The sequence below is a fragment of the Mytilus edulis genome, chromosome 9 (assembly GCF_963676685.1).
Source record: "Mytilus edulis chromosome 9, xbMytEdul2.2, whole genome shotgun sequence".
NCBI classification, from domain to species: domain Eukaryota; kingdom Metazoa; phylum Mollusca; class Bivalvia; order Mytilida; family Mytilidae; genus Mytilus; species Mytilus edulis.
The window spans coordinates 3,840,130-3,867,788 of NC_092352.1; the positions used below are offsets into that span (position 1 = coordinate 3,840,130).

Here is a 27,659-nt window from a genome sequence, read left to right on the forward strand (position 1 = left end):
TTTTACAAAAATCTTCTCCTCTGAAACTACCGGGCCAAATTTAACCAAACTTGGCCACAATCATCATTGGGGTAGCTTGTTAAAAAAAAATGTGTCCGGTGATGACCCGTCCAGCCAACCAAGATGGCCGCCATTGCTAAAAATAGAACATAAGGGTAAAATGTACATTTTGGCTTATAACTCTGAAAGCATATATAGAGCAAATCTGACAGGGTATAACTGTTTATCAAGTCAAGATCTATCTGCCCTGGAATTTTCAGATGAATAGGACAACCGGTTGTTTGGTTGCCGCCCCTGAATTGGTCATTTTAAGGAAATTCTGCCGTTTTTGGTTATTATCTTGAATATTATTGAAAATAGAGATAAACTTAAAACAGCAATAATGTTCAGCAATCATTTCATAAACTTTGTAAATTTTGGTAAATTTTTACAAAATGTGTTCCCTATAACTACTGGGCAAAGTGCATTATAGATAGATATATTGTTAATAGCAAGAGTGTTCAGTAAGTTATTTCAACAAACACATCACCTCCTCAAAACACAATATTGTCATGATTCAATCTGTGTCCTTTGTTTAATATGCACATAGACCAAGGTGAGCGACACAGGCTCTTTAGAGCCTCTAGTTTGATTATACGATTAATTTTACCATTCTAAGAAAGAGTGGCGTCAATTAGAATACCAAGGACTTTTTCACATTGACTTTCATTAATTTGTTGGCCATTAATGGATGATCATGAGAATCACAGCTGATATCAAAAAGCCAAGGAGTAGAAGAAAAACTGAAATCAACTGAAGAGGGGGGTTAGGAGGGGTCCTGATCCCGAAATCCCGGGCTTAAAAACACGATATCCCGAAATCCCGGGCTAAAAAATACGAAATCCCGAGGTCCCGAAATTCGAAAAATAGAATTCCCGGATCCCGAAAGGGTCAATCCCGAAATCCCGAGCTTAAAAACACCCGATCCCGGAGTCCTATCCCCCTCACTGAAGAGACTTAGATTTATATCATATTAATTTGCCAAAGCTTTCGAAGAAGTTCAACACTGGTCAACGCCTATTGTACAAGCTATGAGTTAGATTAGAGGTGTTTCCTAATTCTTTTCAAAACATTTCATAGTGTTCAAGCTAGGGTAATCGAAAGATTTAGATAAAACCGTTAATAAAATTGTGACCGGGATCGCCAACCGTATTTTGATGATTCCCTGTTTATGTTCGTGACGTCATTTCCTCGTGATTTTTGTATTCGTAAAATGTCGACGGCACAGGGAAGTGGGGGTGCGTACGGTGCTGGTAAAGCTGGTACCCCCTTTGATCCATTAGAATTTATCAAGAAACCACAAGTCATATTGCGAGCTGTCAGTTTGGTACGATTGTATTCCCAATTTTTTTAATTGATAATCAGTATAAACACAGTAGTCTGAGTAGACAACCCACAAATCAACCCTGTAAAAAACAACTTGTCAATACTTGTGACTGATTAAGAAGAATGTACAAACGATGCATTTTAAAGGATTGAGACAGAGAGAATTTCAAAAAAGTCCATAGCCCCTAGAATATGAACTGTTCTGTCTCGGTGTTTGTCTTTAAGACTTTAGCATTTTTGGTAGATCATTACAGCTCTATGGCTAGCCTATATGTCTCATATTGTGTTTTTAATAGACCGTCTTACCTTTTTGACATAATTCTACTTTCACTTCCCGTATGCTGCACATGCCTGCATGACGTCATATTCCGCAGCTTTACTTAGTAACAATAGCAAATGATACCATGTGTGGTGAAGATTTTTCAAATAAAGTTATTATAATTAAGTATTTACGTTTTTTTATTTGATATCACATTTTTGGTAACAAGACATATCTACTCAGACAAATCGACACCTAAGTCCTAAGACATTTCGGCACCCATTTTGGACATTTCGTATCCCGACATTTCTGGACCAAGACAATCCAGCACCTTGTTTAAAAAAAATTATTATGAAAAAATAAAGAATTGTTGCAGATACATTATATTATAATTTGTATATAAAATATGCATAACAAAAAGAATAATCATCATTTAATTAAATCATAATTGATTGTTAGATATGTTGTTGTTTGAATAAACATTCTTTAATTGAATCATGATTACATCATAATTAATTGTAGTTATGCATTAATCAGTATTTTATGTTTAAATCTAATAATTCCTCAATAGAGATCAAAAGTGTACAGTTTGTGTTTGCAGCTTGTGTTCTCCTTTGATCCTTACATATGTTAAGACAACACAATACTTGAAAACAATATTTTATTGTTTAAATATTTAAAAGCCACAAATTAAACATAACAGCGTATATGATAATACCCTCCACCATCCGCTCTCTCCCACTTACACTCAATAAAAGGTAATGACTATTTACTAGTCCTACAAAGTGATGATCCCAATACTAAACTTAGCACTCAAAATCAGATAAAAATCCAAAAGATTCTCCTCGAGACAAGTGTGCCCAAATCTGTAACTTCATCAATAGGAGCCTCTAGACATTAACGTTGAAGACAAAGATATCGTATCGGTTCTTAAAGCCCAGAAATTTAGTAAAATTCAAAGGATGTCCTACTCTGACAAACAAATCGAAGAAAGAAAAATATACAATATTGACAATAATGTTATAAATAGTGCAGGAGACAAATTAATACCAGTCAAACTTAATTGCTATATATATATTCACACTAAACATGCAAATTGATTTCATGCCCTCATACATAAACAGTGCCAGGAAATTTTAATTTTTGGTTCACTATATCTAGATCAAAGATAAATAATTTATAAGGTGCCGATTTGTCTATGTTGGATGCCGATTTTTCTAGGTGCTGATTTGTCTGGGTGCCGATTTGTCTATGTTAGGTTCCGATTTGTCTGGGTGCCGAACTGTCTAGAATTCACATTTTTGTACCCTTTCACTAATACTAGTTTTACCTTCCAAAAGAATCAGTCTAAAATAAACAAATTTTCTAAACTTATGGCAGATATCTTTTTGCATGCAAAGTTAACTTCAATGTCATTAAGTCACATGACTTTCAGGTGGTTAGTTGTAATACTTAAAGCTAATTTGAATACCGAAATATGCATGCTCTTTACAGCTTTTACCGAAAAAATGAAATATCAGTTAATTTTTATTACCAGAAAAACAGTCTGTCAGTGGAAATTACAGACAATACTCACCAACCTCACTTCACATTGCATTAACCAAAGTATTTAACAAAAACATGAATGTATACAAGACCATGCTAGGCTTCCAAAGTGCCTCATTCTGAAATGTGTATTTATTTGTAGAAACCTAAAAATAGCTTCACCAAAAGTTAAAGCACATGCATGTAAAGCTCTTGTACGACCAAAATTATTTTTACTTTATAGATATGGTCCATTATAGTATTTGGTTGTATCATAGCAGAAGGATGGCACGGAGACATGTGTCAAATGCATGGTGACAATAATGCATGTGGATATGGGACAGGCATCGGCATTATAGCATTTTTAATCTGTTTAATATTCCTTGTAATAGATGCCATGTTTGAAAACATTAGCAGTGTACAACATAGGAAATATGTGGTCATAGGTGACTTAGGATTATCAGGTAAATATTACATTGTTTATTTTGTAAGAAATAGGTTTTCAAAGTAGATTTATGAATATGCAGTCATGTCAGATCATCTATAACATTATGTTACATGTACATGCAGCTACAGACTACATGCAATGATATACCCACCTGCAGAGTTTGTATAATTGCTGTCATACCTGTAGGTAAATAAAATCTTCTAAAAAATTAGCATCAAACTTAGCTTTGGGTCTTTGGCATAAAAAGAAGATTGTAAAATTGGAATTCTACTTCTTATTTTATGGGATCCCAATTTTCATGGATGGGCATGATGGGTGTACATTTACAAAAACAACAAAATACCAGCATGTTTTTACACAACAGAAACTAATCTTTGAGCAACTCAAACCCCATCAAAAACCAAGTGAAATCTCTACTAAAGTTATGTAAGGTACAGGCATGACAGTGTGACAAGAATCTGCGCCATAGTGGCACCTACAAATTAATGTATGGTGTTGATCATATAAATTCAAATCAAATTGAATGATGTCACATGCAAGTAAAAGGTGTTATACCACCATTGCTTTTCTCCTATTTAAATTTAGAATGGAAATGGGGAATGTGTCAAAGAGACAACAACCCGACCAAAGAGCTGAAAACAGCAGAAAGTCTTTGTTAAATTTGCACTGTTGCTAAACAAATTGTGCAGAATTTATCTTTTTTTTTAATATAGAAATTTTTCATTTTTTTGTATGACAATTTTGCATTTGTATATTGATATCACATCGTTGTCGTCATCATAAGACATTTTGTTTTCACAAAATAACTTGAGTATAAGAAAGCAAAAATCTTTGAAATTTAAACACAAGGTTTATGACCACAAGAGGAAGTTTGGGATTGATTTTGGTCCAAGTTTAGAAAATTAGGGGCCAAAAAGGGGCTTAAATACATGAAATAAGCATTTTTCTAGTTTCCAGACAAAAACTTGTGGAATGGTGTACAGTCAGGGGAGTTACTTGTACAAGTGATTTTTAAAATCACTTTCTCAAGTGATATTTTCAACATAATAAGAGTTAATTCCCTTTCATTACTTTTTAAAAATCACTTCTACCAGTGATTAGAAATATTTTTTAAAATCACTCATTCAAGTGATTATTATTGTTTGGAAAATCTTTAATAAGAAACCAGGATTATCCCTCTCTTTCAGAGGACAACATCACAACAGGGGTCTTCTTGACATTAAGATAACTATAAAAAAGGTAAAAATAAATAAAAAAACTAACTTGTAAGCCCTGAGTAAAATTTATTTTCTGAGCAAAAAATAGCATTAGCAGTAGTACATGAATAACATGTTTTTCATAAAGCAGAGGTTTCAAACCACCAAAACTTAAAATATAAAAAACAATTATTGCTGAGTTTGGCGGTAATATAAGCATTGTCTATATGTTGATAACATTTGGTTGAGGCAAATTTAAGTCAGAGAACAGAAACCAATTTTTGGACGAACAGACAGCATGGACAAGGGTGAAATTTAATGGCCCTACACTACAAATGGGCATAAAAAGGAACAGTAAGAACAATAATAAACTTAAAATGCTTTGACCAAAAACAAACACAAACATTTTAACATACATTTGTCATGTTTGTAGAAAACTAAAGACCTGAGCAGTGATAAATAAGATTTTGCAGGTCATAATTATAATTTCTAGTGAAGTAAATTTATGGAATATACTCATTCTTAGTATTGATCACTCTTATAAATGAAAATAAAACACTTCAAAGGGTGTCTTTCATCACCTACATTTTGAAATAATGTATATCACTGGTACACATGATTTTAAATCACAGCACAGAGTTTTTTCATTCAATTAGAACGTAAATCACTTGTGGAAATGATTTAAAATCACTTTTGCAAATGATTTAAAAACACTTGTGCAAATGATTGAAAATCACTTAAGCAAATGATTTAAAATCACTGCACAGAGTGAATTAAAATTGGTGTTTATTTCTGATACCAGCAGTATTTTCAATTACTTTCTAGATGGTGAAAAACAGATATAAATTTTTTTTTAATTCAAATTTAAAAAAAATAACTTTATATTTATCAATCATTTCAAATGTTTGTAAATCGTATGATTTCGGAGGGCTGAAACAAAATGTGTGGATTACAATAATTGAATCTTGGTCAAAAAGAGGCTCTTGACTGCTGAATCTTGTTATTTTTTGCTTAAATCTTTCTTCAATGATTATTTTTGCTTTTCTATATATATTTATAATGAGTGGCTTAAAAATACCATTTAAATGTTCTTTAATGAATTGGTAGCCATGTTTGTTGATGGATCAAAACTTCAGTCACCTAAAAAGGGGGGATGAATCGAGTGACTTTAATTTACTGTTCCTTCAGAGTGATTTCAATAGAACACTGGTTAAGAAGTGATTTCTGATTGGAAACCCCTCCCCTGTTAGACATCCAATATCAGAATATTAATCTTTCTATTTAATGACCAGAACTAATCATTGATTCAACTCCATTGCAGGTTGTCAAATTTTGCAGATCTAGATCATTTCAATCTTTTTGTCAGAATATAACTATTTCAACAAATTCAAATTCAGATAACTTTTTTGTTGTAATCTGGTTCAGCAAGGGGTCCTGCTGTCTAGCACAAGATCATTTATGAAGGAAATCAGATCAAATCTATATTTTTTATGCCCCACAGTGGCACTTACGATAGTAGAGGGGCATTATGTTTTCTGTTCTGTGCATTTGTCCGTCTGTCTGTACCATGAATAAATGCATTGCATTTTTGTCAGGAACTACTTGCCAAAGATTTCAAAATTTGGTGTTAGGATTTATATAAGTCAGCTACTTGTATACCCAGTGATGTGTTTTCCAAATTCATCATTATGAATTCAGGGAAAGAAGAAGTCATTATCATCACTGTAAAAGTGTTTGGATTTGTTGGTATATATCACCATTACCACTGACAAGGTCAATTGGCTATAAATACCTTGTGTGCTATAAATGGTAAGGAACATGTGTACTAAGTTTTAAGTTGATTAGACTTCAGCTTCATCAAAAACTACCTTGACCAAAAACTTTAACCTGAAGTGGGATGAACGGATGCAAAGACGAATGGAGGAACAGACGGACTGACGGATGGACAGACAGAGGTAAAACAGTTTACCCCCCCTCCAAGTTTTTAAAGCAAGATTCAACGCTATAGCTAGGGTTTAGAGTAATAAAAATCACTTGTAATCGTAATGGTTTAATCATTGCACAGTATGTGACCTTCATTATGGTCAAATCCTATGTTTTTGTACTGCTATGCATGCTTTTTCAATAAAAGTTTGACATCACAATGCATTTTTTATAGTTAGGAAAACCCATGCATGAGACCAGTATAAATAATAATGAAAATCACTTGTATAAATTATTTCAAATCATTGCATAAAAAAAATATAAATCACTTGTACAAATGATTTTAAATCATTGCAGAGTGATTTACATGAATTAATATAAATCACTTGTACAGCTGATTTAAATAACTGCACAGTGATTTTCAGTAATAGTTATGGTCAGATCATATGTTAACAGTTTTATTACTTATGAATTCGTACAATGCATGCTTTTGCTATGGAAATTGTGATGTCAAAATACATTCATTAAAAATAGTAAGAAAACCCATAAGACCAGGATAAATAATAGTGTTAATCACTTGTACAAATGATTTTAAATCACTGTACAGAGTGATTTCTGTGATGGTACAAATGATCTTGCTGCACAGTGATTTTTAATAATTTGATATTACATGCATAAATCAGGATGTTAGATCAATAAAAACAAAAATGCAGACTCCCATTGATGTACAAGATCGTCAACAACAAAGAAGTGTACCTCCTATTAGACCAACTAGAGTATCTAGCAGGGGTGGATCTAGCCATTTTAAATTGGGGATCCAACTATGTCCCCATTCAAATGCATTGATTGGCCAAAAAGGGGGGGGGGGTCCCATCCCCGGAGGTTGCCACAGCACAGTCATCAGTGGAGGATCCAGAACTTTCATAAAGGGGGGGGTCTCCAGTCATGCGTCAGTGATCCCCTATATAATCAACCAAATTTTTCCCACAAATCATTTGCAAATCAGGCCCTCCCCTGGATCCACCTTCAAAACACAAATGACCAATCTCACAAAATATAAATGAACATTTGTTTTTATCCTGTATTAACCAAACAGAACCAAGTTGCCAGTATATATAGAAAGTTGAATGTGGACAGTATACACAGAAAAACATGTAAATTATTTGTTTACCATCTTTGATAAAAGAACATTATCTTGGCATGTAAGTTTTTATGGAGTTTCTTCATAAAGATCTGCTTTATTAAGTCTGAATTTATCAAATAAATATTTAATATTTTTGTTTGCAGTGTGAAGAAATTATGAAATTATAATAAATCAAGAAGGCACACAATGATTTCATCTTTATATTATTGTGCCAAAAATTTCTGACATTCTGATTTACATGATTTTGTTTAAAACTTTTTAAGTCATCCGGAGTTATTCCCCTTTAAGTTAATTTCATTCCCAAAAATCACTTGCTGAAATGATCTTTTGTATCTGAATAAAAATATCACTCATTGAAGTGATTTAAAATCTTCAGAAGGTCCAATTTTCAAACCACGCAAGTACTTATATTTCTATCGAGAGTACATATTTTTTTCAACGTCAAAATGTAGTTTAAATGTTGAAGTTTATTGGAAAAATATTCACAGTACCAGCAAAAATCTTATAAAATCTCCAGACTATAAATATTTCAAGGCTATTTTTAGTCATTTTCAAGTAATTTTTGCAAATTCCTTTATTTTGTCAATGTTTACAGTGTTTCCCACCATATCTTTGGAAAACCATGTAGTTTAGGAACAGTCTCACAAAATTACAACGAGCTACAAATTGGGGGAAATTCAAATTTTCAAGTTTTTATACCTATAGCTATGTTTCTAAGCAAAAATAAAAAATCACTCAAATAAGTGATTTTAAAAATCACTTGTACAAGTAACTCCCCTGACTGGTGTATGGATCTCTCTGAAATTATACCACAAAGGAATAGAAAAAATTATCTTTGGGGCATTATGACTCCTGTTTTATCATTAGGGGCAAAAAAAGGGGAAAACAAGCGTGTCCTGGTTAATGGACAATAAACATAATTTAAAAACGGTGTAAGGGAAGTAATTCAAACACAGCATTTTGAATAACCTCCCTTACATTGTTTTTAAATCTTGTTTAAAGAAATGTTATATTGTCTTGAGTTGATTAGCTGTCAATTTGAATTGAGATTATGACCATATCTTAAGAGAAAGAATTTTTTGGGGAAAAAATGGGGGGGGGGGGGGGGAGAGGTTTAAACAGATGGGGGATTTGTTCTCAAGATTTCAGACACTAAAAAGAAAATTTCTTCAAATCTTATTCAAAATTCAAAAGAAAAGTGGGAGGGTTAAAAAAAAAAATTGGGGGGAGGCTCAATTTGCAACAGTATATTGTACTGCACAAAAGCAAAAAAATGTATATGAAATTAAATCACACAAACAATTCAAGATTTATCCTGGTTATCAGTTTCTTATGAACTAGCTACCCTGTTTTTGTCCAGCAGTTGTTACCATGGTTACTTTTTAAATACAGGAAACCCCATTTGACAATTCATTTCTTGTTCATACTTGCATAGTGGTCTATTTTGTAACTTGTCTCCTAAAGCATTTGTAAAGCATTTATAGAGTTTATCAAATGGTATATATATACAAGAATATCTCCAATCAACTCTCATTAAACTATTTACTATCAGATTATTACATGGCATTTTTCATATCGCATGTATTATCAGCCCTAGGTTCATATCAGTCCAAGAGCCGCATGGCTCGAGGGCTGATATTGACCAAGAGCTGATAATACATGCGATATGAAAAATGGCATTTTATGATCTTTTTATCATATGCTTCAACAATGGAGAAAGAAAACAGATTCTTATTAACTTGATCCTTTCACGTGGTTCCTGAATAGAAGTTCAAAGAGTGAAAAGTTCTTAGACGTAGGACCCCAAATTTAGTGAATTTGATATTGAATCTTTCTACCATATGCCTGAACAGAGAAGAAAAACAGTTTAATATGGACGAATCGACAAAAAAAAATCAACAATATACATAATGAACACTGTTTGGAAAAGTCAACTTTTTCAAAGTAACTTTCTAAATTATGTTTGAAACTTTTAAAATGCATTTATAATATTTAACAATTTACGGTTAATAATTTGTTTGTTTTTATACGACCGCAAAAATTTTAATTTTTCGTCGTATATTGCTATCACGTTGGCTTCGTCGTTGTCCGAATACTTTTAGTTTTCGCACCCTTACTTTAGTAAAAGTGAATAGAAATCTATGAAATTTTAACACAAGGTTTATAACCACAAAAGGAAGGTTGGGATTGATTTTGGGGGTTTTGGTCCCAAAAGTTCAGGAATTAGGGGCCAAAAAGGGCCCAAATAAGCATTTTCTTGGTTTTCGCACTATAACTTTAGTTTAAGTAAATAGAAATCTATGAAATTTTGACACAAGGTTTATGACCACAAAAGGAAGGTTGGGATTGATTTTGGGAGTTTTAGTTCAAACAGTTTAGGAATTAGGGGCCAAAAAAAGGCCCAAATAAGCATTATTCTTGGTTTTCGCACAATAACTTTAGTATAACTAAATAGAAATCAATGAAATTTAAACACAAGGTTAATGACCACAAAAGGAAGGTTGGGATTGATTTTGGGAGTTGAGGTCTGAACAGTTTAGGAATTAGGGGCCAAAAAGGGGCCCAAGTGAGCATTATTTTTGGTTTTCGCACCATAACGTTAGTATAAGTAAATAGAAATCTTTGAAATTTAAACACAAGGTTTATGACCATAAAAGGAAGGTTGGGTTTGATTTTGGGAGTTTTGGTCCCAACAGGTTTTTAGGAATAAGGGGCCCAAAGGGTCCAAAATTGAACTTTGTTTGATTTCATCAAAAATTGAATAGTTGGGGTTCTTTGATATGCCGGATCTAACTGTGTATGTAGATTCTTAATTTTTGGTCCCGTTTTCCAATTTGTCTACATTAAATACCAAAGGGTCCAAAATTAAACTAAGTTTGATTTTAATAAAAATTGAATTCTTTGGCTTTTTTGAAATGCTGAATTTAATCATGTACTTAGATTTTTGATTATTGGCCCAGTTTTCAAGTTGGTTCAAATCAGGATCCAAAATTATTATATTAAGTATTGTGCAATAGCAAGAAATTTTCAATTGCACAGTATTCAGCAATAGCAAGAAATCTTCAATTGCACAGTATTGTGCAATAGCAAAAAATGTTCAATTGCACAGTATTGTGCAATAGCATGAAATCTTCAATTGCACAGTATTGTGCAATAGCAAATATTTTCAATTGCACAGTATTGCGCAATAGGAAGAAATATTTAATTGCACAATATTGTGCAATAGCAAGAAATTTTCAATTGATTGGAGTTATCTTTCTTTGTCCAGAATAGTAGTTGAATCGACTTAAATCATTGTTTTATACAATGCACAATGTATATTCACTTTTACTACCAACTGATAAATTAAAACACTCTTTACCATTCAGTGATAACACGCACTTTTTGTTCCATTTTAATATTTTATGATGTATTTAAATGAGTAGTTATTGTTGCAAACTCCATTAGAAATTTGAATTGAGATCAGTTTTGAAAAAAGGGATAGGGGGATGTGAAAAAAAAATGGTGGGGGGGGGTTAATTTTTCTCATTTCAGATTTCATAAATAAAAAGAAAATTTCTTCAAACATTTTTTAGAGAGGATTAATATTCAACAGCATAGTGATTGCTCAAAGACAAAAAAATTATTTTAAGTTCATTAGACCACATTCATTCTGTGTCCAAAACCTATGCTGTGTCAACTATTTAATCACAATCCAAATTTAGAGCTGAATCCAGCTTGAATGTTGTGTCCATACTTGCCCCAACCGTTCAGGGTTCAACCTATGCGGTCGTATAACACAATGTACTTTTCAGTATCCAAATAAATGTTTTGTACACTACTTTGTAATGCTTTTCACCGAAAACGTAGCATTGAGGTGCATTTTCTGGAATATGACGAGTATCACCAGATGCCATGTGATAACGTTACGGAAAGGCATGTGATAACATTCGAAGCATGTGATAAACTTTTCATATATCAGCCCGCTAAGCACCAATTCGAAAAATATGGAATTTACGTAAATCTAATGCTATTATCATACAGTAAAAATCATATGTTATTTAGTCTAAGTATATGATAATTATATATATTGATTAGATAAATTGTTTTCTGCATGATTAATAAGGTTTAGCAACATGTACATATTTGTTTCTAAAATGTACATAGTTAAAGGTTTATTAATTTGTGGAAATAAAAGACTAAAACATTAAATGTTAGCCATGCATATAGACATGCTAGAATTATTGACATACATACAAAATGTACATGTATAGTCATTAAATCAAGGGTATAATCACGATAATGCTAAGAAAATCAGAAAAATCAAATATCTGAGTGAAACCTGAGTAGCTAATCTGTGTACTATATATCTTCTAGAATTCCCTATTGATTAAGTTGATTCACAAGAGTTTGTAGTAGAGCACCATTGATTTTGTTAGGAATGGATTCCTCTTGTCATTGATCATGTTGATTGATTGTTTGTTGTTCTTCTTTTAGAATTAAGGCTGTGAAATAAAATCAGATATATTAAATGATCTTGTTACAAAGGGAAGCTGGTCTTTGTTTTTAAGGATACATGTAGTATAATTGACCAATTACACCTTTTGTACATGTACATAGTTCAACATTTTGGTCAATTATAAATGCCTGAAATATTTTAATACATGTAGTTAAAATCTAAGTACCTCTGAAAAGATAATTTTTTACGGGACAATGGACTGAACCAATACTGTGTATTCATTTACAAAATGATTTATGATTGTATGATCCATTTTTCTTGTATTGAGGATATATTGATTTTTCATGGATATTTGATTTCATAGTTTTGCTCAAGTCAGAATACATGTCTATACAAGCCATGGAAAACTTGTAACTCTTTGAATATTTAAATTTATGGTTCACTATATCTCAAATAATAATGAATCCACAGTACTATAACATGTATGAGTTTATTGTTTTGTTAAATGACTGATACCAGTACAAGGAGGAAAAATATTTCAGATTTATAAATGATCATAACTGTTTCTTGACAATAAATGTAACTTCTTATTTAGTTGTGTTTCATTGAACAGCTGATGAATAAACAATTTCTTAACATTTTCGTCAAGCCTGTGACATTTCAGTGGGGAAGTAATACATTTCACTGTCAGATTGTGTCACGTTTTAGGTTCTGTCTGTTGAAAGGGGGCATTAAGTTTTACCCTTGTATGTATGTCCAGCCTGAAAGTTGTTTTCGTACACCAACACTTTGCCTTAACCCATTATAAATAACCAAATGTAACACTATGCTTATTTCCTCAAAACACAGATCAAGTTGAAATTTGAGTGGCATCACTTTTACCTTTCAAGAGTTATGCCCCTTAACAAGGGAAAAAATGCTGAATTTTTCCTTTCCATTCTCTAATTTTAAATTTGCCTCAACAAATGTTATGAATCTTATACACAATGCTTATTACACAAATTACAGATAGAGTTTGAATTTTGGTGGCATGACTTTTACTGTTCTAGAATTGTGCCTCTTTACAAAGGAAAAATGCAGATTTGTTTTTCTGTTCTTTAACTTTAGTTTGCCTGGATTAAATGTTAAGAAAGTTTCATCACACAAATACAATATTAATAAAACATGGGTTTGCCAACCTTATCTATATATTGTTTGTTAGTCTTTGTGCATGTTGTGAGGCAGAGTAAGATTTCAAAAGTTATACAAAATGGCTGACATTTCTCATTAGTCTCTTTGTCATGATAGTCCCTTAAAATGATTTTGCATATGCCAGGACTGTGGAGTTTTCTATGGTTTGTTAAATCTGTCCTACATTAGACTTCTGAACTGATTATTTATATGTTTTACAGCTCTATTGACTTTCCTATTCTCTGTAACAGTTTGTTTGAAGTAAGTTCTTTTATGCCCCTACCTTATTGGAGGGGGAATTAAGTTTTAGCCTTGTTGGTCTATACGTCCCACAATTGGTTTCGGTTCTCTAATTTTAGTTTGCCTCAACCAAATTTTATGAAACTTATACATAAAACAGATTATTATTTGAACTTGGAATTATTTTTAATTATGGAATTTGCTTGATTTCTTGTTATTGAAAATTTTAATAAATTCCATGTTTATTCTGTACTGAAATGTTCTGTGCTGCACACAACACTATCTATTACAAAGAAAATAGTATATTTTCAATAGAATGTACTGTGCCGCGCACAACACTATCTTACCAAAATACATTGTATGGAAAGTGTTATTAACCGCTCAAAAGATTATAATACCAAATAAACATGGAATTTATTAAAAATCTTAAACACAAGAAATTATGCAAGTTCCATAATTAGAAATAATTCCAAGTTCAAATAATAGCCTGTTATAATGATAATTTAAAAAAAAAGACAGATCAAGCTTGAATTAGAGTGGCGTTCATTTTACCTTTCTAGTGTTATGCCCCTTTATAAAGTTACAATGTATGTACAAGAAGGAGCATCATCTGCGTCCCATAATGGACACATTCCCAATTTGTGTTTTTAATATTCATGTCTTTAAACTTATTATGTTCTTGCACAGATAGATTTTGCCACCTTTATGTTTATACTGATTATTATATTTTACAGCACTATGGACTTTCCTATGGTTTGTTGGATTCTGTTATATGACTGATTATTATATTTTACAGCACTATGGACCTTCCTATGGTTTGTTGGATTCTGTTATATGACTGATTATTATATTTTACAGCACTATGGACCTTCCTATGGTTTGTTGGATTCTGTTATATGACTGATTATTATATTTTTACAGCACTATGGACTTTCCTATGGTTTGTTGGATTCTGTTATATGACTGATGCATGGAGAAGATCTGAAGAAGGTGCACCCTATATAGCACCTAATGGTTATGGCAAGGATCATGTTCAAGCTGCAATAGCATTTTCATTCTTCTCTATAATAACTTGGGTATGTTTAGGATAAGTGCAAATTATATCATTTTAAATAAATTGGATTTTTTAGCTCAATTGTAAACTTGATAAAGGGAAACTTGTTGTTCTTGAAACATAAGTAAAGACACAAATATAAACACTATAAGTTGAATGGACACAAGAGAAATTTTAATAAGGTCAAAGTCATGAAAGTAGATAATGTGAGGCTAATCAAACTGATGGTCAGTTTCATAAATTTGTATTACAATAAGTCTTCTACAAAGAGCATATGGTATAAGGGGGAAAAGTGGGAATTTTGATTCATTGAAATTGACCAGTGTATACTAGCCTGTTGATTTACCAACCAATGTATTCAGACAATAACCATGGTAACCAAAAGTATAATATTGAATTTTTGAAATGAATAGAACTGAACAAATTATCTAAATGGACAATTTGGCATTATGATACAGTGACATTCTTTGGCATTTGAAAAGAAAATAAATTGATTTAAAGTACCAGAGTAAATAATGTGCATTATAGTTTTATTTTATCACCCTCATTAAAGAGATACATTTTTGATTATTGTGCTTTTATTGTGATTTTTAGGGAGGACTGACCTTCTTTGCTGTTAGACGTTACCGTGAGGGTGTGACAGAAACCTTCCAAGAGGGATACAACCCTGAGCAGAATGCCTCATCACCATACTCATCATTCCCAGGAAGTGACACTGGTGATCCTTACCAGGCACCTTTCGGAGGCCAGAAAGAGGCTCCTGAATATCAACCTCCAACATACTGATCACCAGCTGTATAACTTAGAGATATATGTGTTAGATAGGTCTATGACAGTAGCACCAAATATAACTGTGTATGTATGCAAGGAACCTTATCAATGATTTGGTGCTGTCATGTCAGTAGCGTACTTATTTATTGTATGTATGAGTATAGAGGTTGTGCATTATTAATTTATTTATCAAATTTATCAAAATTAACAAAGAATGGATAGTATGTACCAGGATAAATATACTGAAATCTCGTAGAATTGTGCAGAATGGCAATTGAAACTTTGTGATTTTTTTCATATCAGATTCAGATTTGTACACAGTTGCACATGCACACAGAATATATCCCTGAACTTGTTTTGCTTTTGTACTAAACTAAAATATGTTTTGTAAGGAAGCAAATGGAAATTTAATAAATAGTTAAACCAACATACAATACAAATTTATTCAAATCTTATTAATACAAATAAAATGACCTTTCAGGAGATACATAGATTACAAATGCATTCTTAATTTACCATCCAGATTATTGGTACCCTGTTGCATGTGAAGCCATGGACATAAAGTACTAAGCACCTGTCAGTTTTATAAGTGATATCACATTATATAAAGAAATTTTAATGAAATTTACTTTAATGGCATATACTAGCAATGTTTTTTTAAAATCCAACATCTAATTACTATTGTTTAAGGAGTTATGCGCATTATTGCCAATGTAAAGTTATGTAAATATATAGTGTTAGAACTCCAAAACACACATGAACATTTTTTGATGAATTGTGATGAATTTGTATCAAAGATTAAGCCTTTGAAACACCATACATGTAAATTGAAAATTGTGCTGTTAGCATTCTCATGACATCAGATTCTGCTGAAAAAGTTCAATAGAACGAAACAAAATTATTGGAGTAATTGCCGATAAAATATATGTGCTTCAGCTGGGGACATGGCTATTTCTTAGTTGTTTTTTTATATTTGAGTGTAAAATATATTGAATATTGTATACATAGAGATTTTTTTTACATCACATTTAAATACATCACTGTAATTGAAGTTTTCAAAACACACCACTGTAGAAAATATACTTTAGATATATATAAAGGGATATATTAGTACAGGATAGTAACAAAATAGTTCCTATATTCCTGAGATAAATGTTATAGATCGTGCAATAAATGTTATAGGAGAAATCAATTCTGTTGTAATTGTTATCACTTTATTTAAATCCATATATAACTTTATTGATATTAAATGATAGATACTCATTCATCGGATCTAACTAAAAACAGGAATTCTTCCCTTGAAATAACAGAAAGGGATTAAGTACAATATAAAACAATATGCAGTCTGAACAAAAGATAAATGATATGCTGAATGTTTTAATCAGAAATAAATATTAAGATATGAAAGATAGTCAGTTTAATGTGAAGAGTCATTGCTCTTATAAGTAATTTTGAGAGGAAAATTGTGCAAAGTAGAATAATGCTCACCTTATTCCAGCCACTATGGATAATATTTGTCACAATGTTTGTGATAACCTTGTTATTGTATGACAAATATTTTAAAATGACAAAAAAACACCATGTCTAACTGCTAATGATGCCATTATTTTAAGGATATTATACACTGGGTGTAATGCTTTGGATTATTGCCAAGCATTTTGGTTCTTCTATATTTACCAAGTCTGTCTACAGTTATTTTCTATGTATATATACATGATATAGTTAGTATAACCATTAATGTGATAATCAAATTTTGTTCTGATTGTTAGAGATTTTAATTGGGAATATTTTGTTACTTGGTTATAAATGAGTGATTCATACGTTTTGTATATAAATCATCATTCCATAGTTTGTTTTGTTACTATACATTCCAACTGGTTTGTTTTCATTTACATGTGAATGCTATATATACAGATGCTTTTGTATGCTATATAAATTTATTGGATTACCAAGGGTTTCAGAAATCCTCTGCTCCTGTTCAGGTCTCAAGATTTGGTATAATATTTGAAATATGTATTCAATGTAAAACAAACAAAAAAAAAAGAAAATTAGGCTATACATTTTTTTAAAGCTTCAGACTTTAGGAAAAGCTGTCAAATGGTTACTTCAATTGAATAAGAAGTGAAATGCCAAAATTTATGCTGAAAAAACTTTTTTTTGATTGTCAATTTTGATATTATCCAGCCCTTGTATTTCTTAAGAAAAAAAACATGTGATATTTTCCAATATACTTTGTTCTCACTTTTGATCATTTTCTGAATTTCCGATGTCAAAATTGATATATTGACAAGAAACTATAAAGACTTTAATGTCTTTCAAGATTTACAGGAAAGTAACAGGGGATATTTCAAAAGCCTTAGACAGTAGTCAAAACATGCTCTATTTAGTTGGGTTAGTAAAGGGATGTAACTGAAGTTTAGAGGATTCACGATATGCCAATTGTATTTGTGTCAGGTTAAAAGGTAAAGATTAACACTTTTTGTTGATGTTTTCATTGCATAATATTATATTTAAGTATTGCATAAAGAAATCTATTTGCCAAAAAAAAGTTCAATGTACTAACTTGTGATACTGATCTCTTGTTTTTGGTCTTAAGCATTATATAAGGATAATTAAAATGTTAGTGAAAGTAAGCCTACTAACTTGTGATATAAAAGTCAAAGGTCCAGTCAGCTCTATAAATAGATTTTGTATTGTTCAAAGAAATCCATGCATTTTACCAAAAGTTTGCTTGAGTGTTAAAATTAAATGATTGTAAGCTTTAAATGACATTCAGGTGTAAACTTGATTAAGGGAAATGGTATATTTATGTATTTATATTTTATTTTATTCTAATGCTTTATTTTTGTCTAAAATCAAAGTAAACTAAGCTGCAAATTTAGACATTTCTTTTCGTGTTATGTTATTTTTGCTGATACATTTTGTGCTAAATGGCTTTTGTTTTGTTTTGTTTTATTTTTTAAAATCTGAAGACTTATAGATTATTAGAGATATTGTAATTCCAATCTTATTTACCTTTGTTTATTTTGTTAAATAGAAGTTACATTTATCATGTTTTTATGTCTACTCAGTTTGGTAATAAAAGTTGCTTTCTTTCATTTTTGTTTTGTTTTTTATATTATATGTTTAGTTATTTTAGAAAAAGTTTTAGAAGTATATTGATTACTTTTCTTAGACCGATATAAAAAGTTAGAGACCTAACCATGTCAAAATTGATATGAAATATTTTACATTGTTAAGATTTGAAATATCGGTAGAATAACCTTCATAAGGGCTGATAGCCAAAAGTTTTGAATCCAAATATGCTTAGGCAACTTGTTATTATTGACTTTGATTGAGACATCTTACAACACACTGTTACGATTATTTCACACATATATCTTATTCTATCCCTATACAAATGTCCTATTAAAGTAGAATAACATGTTCACATACACAATGAAAATGCCTTTTAATATCTTTTCTAGAAAATTAAACAACAAGAGCATAGTTGTCATACAGTTTCAGTTGTTAAATCTGTTACGATTTCATTGACACATACTGACAGTCTTATCTAGATTTATTTGTTTGTTTTACTCTCTGAAAACTTTTTACAGGAGATTTTACCTTCACAGTTACTTTTTGAGAACCACAAGAAGAATGAGTTCCCCTTGATAGACATTAATTAACTTTGTATTGTGTGATTATAATGGTAGTACATGTTGTTTTCTTACTGTTTGTTATATTAATACACAACTAATACTTGATATAGTTTTGTCATTGTACCAGTGCAGAAAATACCCCAATCATATCTTTATCATATAAAAAAAGAAATATGGTGATTGACTATTAGACAACTCTTTACAAGAGACAAATTGACACATAAATTAACAATTTTAGGACATTGTATGGCCTTCAACAATGAGCAAAGCCCATACCATATATTTGGCTATAAAAGGTCCCGAAATAATAAATGTTCAACAATACTAACATTCTAATTATGTACAACAAATGAATGAGAAACAGATAAGTAACACAGACACGAATGACATCCACTGGGTCACAGGCTCCCAACTTGGAACACGCACATACATACATAATATGGTGGGGTTAAACATGTTAAAATACAACAATAAAGATTGTAATGATGCTATATTGATAAATTAATCGGTTTTCAAGAGCTAAATCAACAGCATGCTATTTTTACAATGACTTCCATTTTTAGGATTGTAAAAATCAGATTGGGTAAAAGGGAGATAGTGTTGATGAAGTTGAATCAAGACTGTAATGCCTTATGAAAAAATAAGACACATATCTGAGAAGCATATTTAAAATTCTTTTAGTGATATTTAAAATAGAAAGCTTCAAATAACACCTGGAAACATTAAGGCAGTCACACTGATCGACATATCTTGTAAAAACAAGAAATTACATCTCAAGTAGAGATTGTAAATGTTTTATCAAGTTTTGTAATCCAAATATATAATTCTCATCTCGTTCTTCTGACGGAAACACATGGGTAAAATCAATCATACGTACATCTACAAAACTTCGTTCTGGATTGGTATGGTTACAAGACATATTTTCAGTTTCAACAATTCCTTCCTCACTCAGCCGATCGTCAGTTTTATTTATGTCTGACTCACTTTCTTTGTCTATTGTTTTGTTTTCCTCACTGTCCAGTTTTTCTTCCTTTCCTTCAGAACACAACACTATATCTTGTCCTTCAGAACTGTCTACAGATGCATTGTAAACAAACAGCAATGAACTGGCGTAAAAAGCATACTTTTTCTGATTTAAAAACCAGGTTTCTATTGATTTTAATTTGTCAATCACGGCTAGGATATAGTCTTTTCTGTAGTGTTTTCCTTGACGAAAAAATTCACCTAATCCTAAAAAAGAAATTATTATATTTAGCAAATCATGGTTATATTACAAAATAATTTTATTGATACATAATTATACAGTCAACAGTATTTTACCAGCATTCCTGTGAACTGATACCCAAGCTGAAGGGCAGGCGGGAATTTTGCTATTTGTGATGCTACTTTTTCTGGTGATGCTTCTGGGTCATATGTTTTTCTCCCCATTTTTACGTCCAAAACACATGGCTTGGACAGCTTCTTTATTAAGTTTTCTAACTTCAAGTACTGGTCTAAAAAATAAAGGTAAAGATGTATTTCACAATTATTACATTGCGATGAAAAAAACTTAATTTACTGATGAATGGCAATCGTCAACATTATGATACATGAAAGATTATATCATCTGTCTATTTAGGAAGCCAATTTTAAGATCTCTTATTTACTGAAATGTCTAGGTGTACAGTCTTGTTATGACCCTTTACCCTTTCACAAATGATATCGGATATGTTCCTTACGTCGTAACTACAACCCCCTTCCCTTTCATGAATGTGACCTACCGAATTAGACTACTTACCGGATTTGTTATCACATAAGCAACACGACATGTGCCACATGTGGAGCAGGATCTGCTTACCCTTCCGGAGCACCTGAGATCACCCCTAGTTTTTTGGTGGGGTTCGTGTTGTTTATTCTTTGATTTTCTATGTTGTGTCATGTGTGCTGTTGTTTGTTTGTCTTTTTCATATATTTGCCATGACGTTGTCAGTTTGTTTTGGATTTATGAGTTTGACTGTCCCTTTGGTATCTTTCGTCCCTCTTTTACTGATGTTAGGATAAATTACAACCTGTCTAATCTATATAGAAACTGATTTTTTGTAGTTTCATGTCCACTGGCAAATATCGAATGCATCTTCTGGATGATGAAATTGAAAGAGTGCTATATAATTAGGAACTTGTCTAAGAAGACATTTAACTCAAAACCAAGAACAAATATTTATTCATTTCATACTACTTCAAATATGTACATTATTCATTCTACTGGTTATTTCAAGTGGCAAATATTTCATGTATATCAGGAAAAATCTTCAACTTGAAGATATGTAGAATTTTGTCATTTATATCAGTTAAAAATAAACTTCCTATCTATGGCATTATATCACGATCTGCTTTACATGTAATCTGATATTCCCATGGTCAACAGTTTTAAATTTCATGCAAAACACGTGTCCTACCTTCATGACAAATGTGTTGATATCCCTGCAGATAAAGACACCAACAACATCGTGTTTGTGTTTAATATACATTACATGAACTTCTTGATAATTGAATTTGGTATTGACAATTCACTTGGAAGCTCAACATTTACCCCAACGACACTTCCTAAAGAGAAAATCCTGGGAAAATCATAGGTCTGTTCTATAATCTGTCTTGGATACCTAAACTACAGGAGCTAGTGTCCTCACAAAAATGTTATACTACTGTGTTAATTTTAAAAAGATTTTTTTAAGTTAGCAAACAATGAAAAATTGTGTAAAATTATCATTAAAGGACAATAACTCCTTAAGGCGTCAACTGGCATTTTTAGTCATTAAACGTATTTGTAGATCTTACTTTGATAAACATTTTTGTTGTTTACAGTTTATCTCTATCTATAATAATATTCAAGACAATAACCAAATACTGCAAAATTTGCTTAAAATTACCAATTAAGTAGCAACAACCCCACAATGAGTATCGATTTGTCTGAAAATTTCAGGGCTGATAGATCTTGACCTAATAAACACTTAAACTCCTCAACATATTTGCTCTAAATGGTTTAGTTTTTGAAATACAAGCCTAAAACTGCATTTTAACCTATGTTCTATTTTTAGCCATGGCGGCCATGTTTTTTTTACAAAACACCAACTTTATACAAGATACCCTTAGAATCATTTAGCATAAGTTTACCTGCAATTGGTTCAGTACTTTCAGAGAAGAAGATTTTTGAAAGTTAACAAATATGATGAACAAATTGTGTAAAATTGTCTTTAAAGGTCAATAACTCTTTAAGGGGTCAATTTACAATTTTGGTCATTATATCTTATTTGTAGATCTTACTTTGCTGAACATTTTTGCTAATTACAGTTTATCTTTATCTATAATAATATTCAAGAAAATAACCAAAAACTGCAAAATTTGCTTAAAATTACCAATTAAGTGGCAGCAACCCAACAATGGGTTTTTTGATTCCTCTGAAAATTTCAGGGCTGATAGATCTTGACCTAATGAACATGTCAGATTTGCTCTAAATGCTTTAGTTTTTGAGATATAAGCTTAAAACTGCATTTTACCCCTATGAACTATTTTTAGCCATGGTGGCCGTGTTTTTTGATAAAATGGAAAATAAAACACAAACTTTATTTTATACACCCTACTGATCATTCAGTTGAAATTTGGTTGAATTTGGTTGTGTAGTTTTAGAGGAGAAGATTTTTTAAAGTTAGCAAATATGATGAACAAATTGTGAAAAATTGTCATTAAAGGACAATAACCCCTTAAGGGGTCAATTGACAATTTTGGTCATATTAACTTATTTGTAGATCTTACATTGCTGATCATTTTTGCTGTTTACAGTTTATCTTTATCTATAATAATATTCAAATGACCAAAAACTGCAAAATTTCCTTAAAATTACTAATTAAGTGGCAGCAACCCAACAATGGGTTGTTTGATTCATCTGAAAATTTCAGGGCTGATAGATCTTGACCTAATGAACATTTTTATCCCTGTCAGATTTGCTCTAAATGCTTTCGTTTTTGAGATATAAGCCAAAAACTGCATTTGACCCCTAAGTTCTATTTTTAGCAATGGCGACCATGTTTGTTGATAGATCAAAACTTCGGATACAATTTATAAACTAGATACCCTAAGGAACATTCAGTTAAAGTTTGGAAGTATTTGGCCTAGTAGTTTCAGAGGAGAAGATTCTTGAAATAGTTTACGACGACAGACGACGGACGACGACGGACGCCAAGGTGAGCTAAAAAAGTTTGTTTTCTTACGTTTGGATACACCATTATTTGTTTCTCCAGGGGTTACACCATGAAATTCTGGTACAAATGACCTAAGTTCTATCAATGATTTGTCGTCTGTTGATTTGAAGATTTCTTCATAAAAGTCTAACTCTCTCTGACCATAAGGTGGACACTGTATATGTTTTAGTATAGTACCATCATTTACCTCTAAACATCCTGAAAAAAAACCTTTTATAAAATATCACAAGATATTTCTAGACATACATTTAGTATAAAACATGTCTTATCAATTGTAAAATAAAACGACCAGCTTGCTCGATCATGGCAACGGCACTCATTTCAGAATTTCCGGGGGAAAGCAAATCTGCTATGCTAGCACAAGGCAGTTATACTGTCTAAAATATGTCTTGAACATTTGAATATTTAATTCACTAACATATCTAATGAGGTACTCATTTATGGAGATACATCAATATATAAATAGATTTTATTTACATACCTATGTGTCCATCGCCATACTTGTGTCCTCCAACTTGAGTAGACAGAGGTTTTGTCCCAGGAAGCAACTGGAGAGAGTTAGGAAACTTAGACATCAGTGTATTTCTTTAATTGTCTGAAAAAAGACAATACTTGTTTTTAGAATCTGCTAGCCATATCAATAGCCTTCAACTGACTGTTTTGTCATCTTCTTTTCTCTTAATAACAAAAGTGATCAATGAAAGCATCCCCTGTTTCGGAGTTTTGGCAAAACAGTTTATGTCATTTGAGCACCAAGTTTGTGTATGTGTATAACAAAAAACTTTTCTCAGAAAGGTGGAGCGTCGAGTAAATAAAACTGGTATAAACTAATTTTACATTTTCAGACAATGATACCTCAACATTGATGCTATTCAATAACTGTATGCTCAAGTATTATTGCACTTCAAACATTAATGTATACAACATTTAATCACAAAATTGAAGACTTTCTTAGAGGCATTGGCTTATAAACTGACAGTTTTGAACCTTTTTCTTTATTGGAAAATTTCAATGTAAAATTGTAAGTTTTGATCTAAACTATTATGTCATATTGTGAAAGATAGTTTAGTTTTTCTCTTACTGCATATGATGTAAATGTGTTTGCTGATGATTCACAGGTAGTGAACAATTGTAACGTTTGTATTTTGAGATTATGTATAAGTTATTAGAAGTTACTACTAGTTGAAAGCATATTTATGGAGCAATTAACGTACATTTTACATTAAATTATTAGATGTATCGATAACATCAAATATTGCACAATGTTGACATGTGTTCTTCAAAAGGATACCGTTAGGTTAATATTCTAAGCATCAACCCGAAAGTGTACACTTATGATTGCTTAATTGAAAGAATGGACATGACCTGGTTTTCCATAATTATTTACATAAGAAAATGCATGTACCAAGTCGGATATGACAGTTGTTACCCCATCGTTTGATATGCTTGAGCTTTCAATTTTGCTATTTGATTAGGGACTTTCCTTTATAAATTTTCCTTGACTTCACAATTTTTAGTGATGATAGTGTATAAAAGAGGGACGAAAGATACCAAAGGGACAGTCAAATTCATAAATCGAAAATAAACTGACAACGCCATGGCTAAAAATGAAAAAAAAACAAACAGACAAACAATAGTACACATGACACAACAGAGAAAACTAAAGAATAAACAACACGAACCCCACCAAAAACTAAGGGTGATCTCAGGTGCTCCGGAAGGGTAAGCATGTGGCACCCGTCTTGTTGCTTGTGTGATAACAAATCCGGTAAATAGTCTAATTCGGTAGGTCACATTCATGAAAGGGAAGGGGATTGTAGTTACGACGTAAGGAACATATCCGATATCATTTGTGAAACGGTTATTCCATAACGGTCAACCAACTTGTGATGGCGTCCGTAAAATTTACGAAGGGATGATTTCAACTTCACCATTTGGAACTCTTGGTTTAATAGCTTCCTTGTGAGCAGCATACCTCTATCAAGAAAATCATGATAGGAAATGCAAGCACGAGAATATCGTATCAATTGGGAGATATATACCCCGTATGCAGGTACTGCTGGAATGTTGCTACTTAGAAATAGAAAGTTCACAATTGAAAAGCTGAAATCATCTCTTTTGTCGTAAAGTTTTGTTTTCAACCGACCCTCATTGTCAATTTCTAGATGTAAGTCAAGATATGAGGCCGACTTAACTGTATGTGTAGTATCCTTTATCTTTAGTTCGATGGGATAGATGTGTTCCACATAGTCACCAAATTTTGAATTATTCAGTGCAAGAACATCATCTATATAGCGGAAAGTAGAGTTAAAGGATATCGCTAACTTCTTATCTTTCTTCTGAAGGAATGAGCAATGAGCAATAAGGAATGAGCTGTCTGACGTAATGTTTCCTTCCTGCTAAATTCGTTATTAAAGGTACCATGCTTATATTTTAATACATCAGACGCGCGTTTCGTCTACATAAGACTCATCAGTGACGCTCAGATCAAAATAGTTATAAAGCCAAACAAGTTAAAAGTTGATGAGCATTAAGGACCCTAAATTCCAAAAAGTGGTGCCAAATACAGCTAAGGTAATCTATGCATGGGTTAAGAAAATTCTTAGTATTTCGAAAAATTCATAAAATGATAAATCTGGTAAAATATGGATAGATAAAAAAATTGGGTCAAGTTAGTCAGTCTTTGCTGTGCTTCTACATTTGGCTTACATCAAGGATTCCAGGGGTACCTAAAGGATTTAACTGTTAGCCTCTCATCTCTTGTATTTATTGCTATTGTAGAATTCAAAATATTTTTTGTATGTTCATACAAAAGGATAAGAAAAAATTGTATTTTATAAGCTCCGTTCTCATATGAATCATATATTTGTTAGATCATTGCACATGTATGTGAATATATCAGTTTTTCCAGGGAGTTTACTTAATGTATAATTTTCTATATGGATTATTCACTAACACTACCAGTGCTGAAAGAGAGGAGACATCAGAATTGACGGTCGTTTTGAATAAACTCATCATAGATACCAGGATTGAAATTTTGTTTTTGAGCCAAGCGCGCTTTTTGTGTTGATCTATTCATTCCTCGTATTATTACAATTGGCATTGCTTTGCTTTAAAACTAGACAGACAAAGTAAGAGGCAAAAATTACGATAGCATGTATAAACATTAAAACCCCTGGTAATGTGAAAATCACGTATGAAAAAAAAAATATCGGTTATTAAAAATAGTGTTTTATTGTTTACCTAAAAGTTGACCTGAATGACATAGTATTTTCATCTGTAGAATTGTTTACATCGATTTACTAACATCAATTCGCAAATGAAGTGGACATTTTGATTGAACATAAAGTGAATCTGAATGCATTAATACACCTTAATGTAATGTTGTGATTGATATATATATATATATATATATTACTTACCTTTATTATACAAATGCTAAAAAACAAATTATAACTTAAATTATCCAGGTGAAACTCAAAAGTATTTCCTGGTTTATCTAATCACAATTCTGGGAATCATATGACACTTAGGGTAAACCAGTTGAATATAACTTAAAATTAGGTTAAACATTTGGACCTTTAAATTCATCTATGGGATTTCTTTAAATTCAGTAAAACCGGATTTCAAAGCAAAAGGTTTTCTTGAATAGGATATATATATATATCTAGTACAATTATCATATGCATTTATATTAGGGATGTCAACACGGCGAACACTAACTTATCTAGTTATAATCTAGTTGTAACGAGTGATACTCGCGTATTCGCACGGGAATATCTAGTTATAATCTAGTTGTAACGAGTGATACTCGAGTATTCGCCTTATCTAGTTATAATCTAGTTGTAACGAGTGATACTCGAGTATTCGCACGGGAATATCTAGTTATAATCTAGTTGTAACGAGTGATACTCGAGTATTCGCACGGGAACACTAACTTATCTAGTTATAATCTAGTTGTAACGAGTGATACTCGAGTATTCGCACGGGAATATCTATTTATAATCTAGTTGTAACGAGTGATACTCGAGCATTCGCACGGGAATATCTATTTATAATCTAGTTGTAACGAGTGATACTCGAGTATTCGCCCCTAACTTATCTATTTATAATTTAGTTGTAACGAGTGATACTCGAGTATTCGCCCCTAACTTATCTAGTTATATTCCAGTTGTAACGAGTGATACTCGAGTATTCGCCTCTAACTTATCTAGTTATAATCTAGTTGTAACGAGTGATACTCGAGTATTC

At 31.8% G+C, this 27,659-nt stretch overlaps 1 protein-coding gene and 1 pseudogene across 1 annotated transcript; one reads left to right on the forward strand and one right to left on the reverse strand.

The window, feature by feature from the left end:
• Positions 1-1,213: 1,213 nt before the first annotated feature.
• Positions 1,214-18,630, forward strand: LOC139487521 (synaptogyrin-2-like). Its single transcript, XM_071272380.1, has 4 exons — positions 1,214-1,366; positions 3,393-3,612; positions 14,629-14,783; positions 15,356-18,630. The coding sequence occupies exons 1-4, from the start codon at positions 1,253-1,255 to the stop codon at positions 15,545-15,547; spliced, it is 681 nt and encodes a 226-aa protein (XP_071128481.1). The 5' UTR covers positions 1,214-1,252; the 3' UTR covers positions 15,548-18,630.
• Positions 18,021-26,929, reverse strand: LOC139487520 (inositol polyphosphate multikinase-like; annotated as a pseudogene).
• Positions 26,930-27,659: the final 730 nt, after the last annotated feature.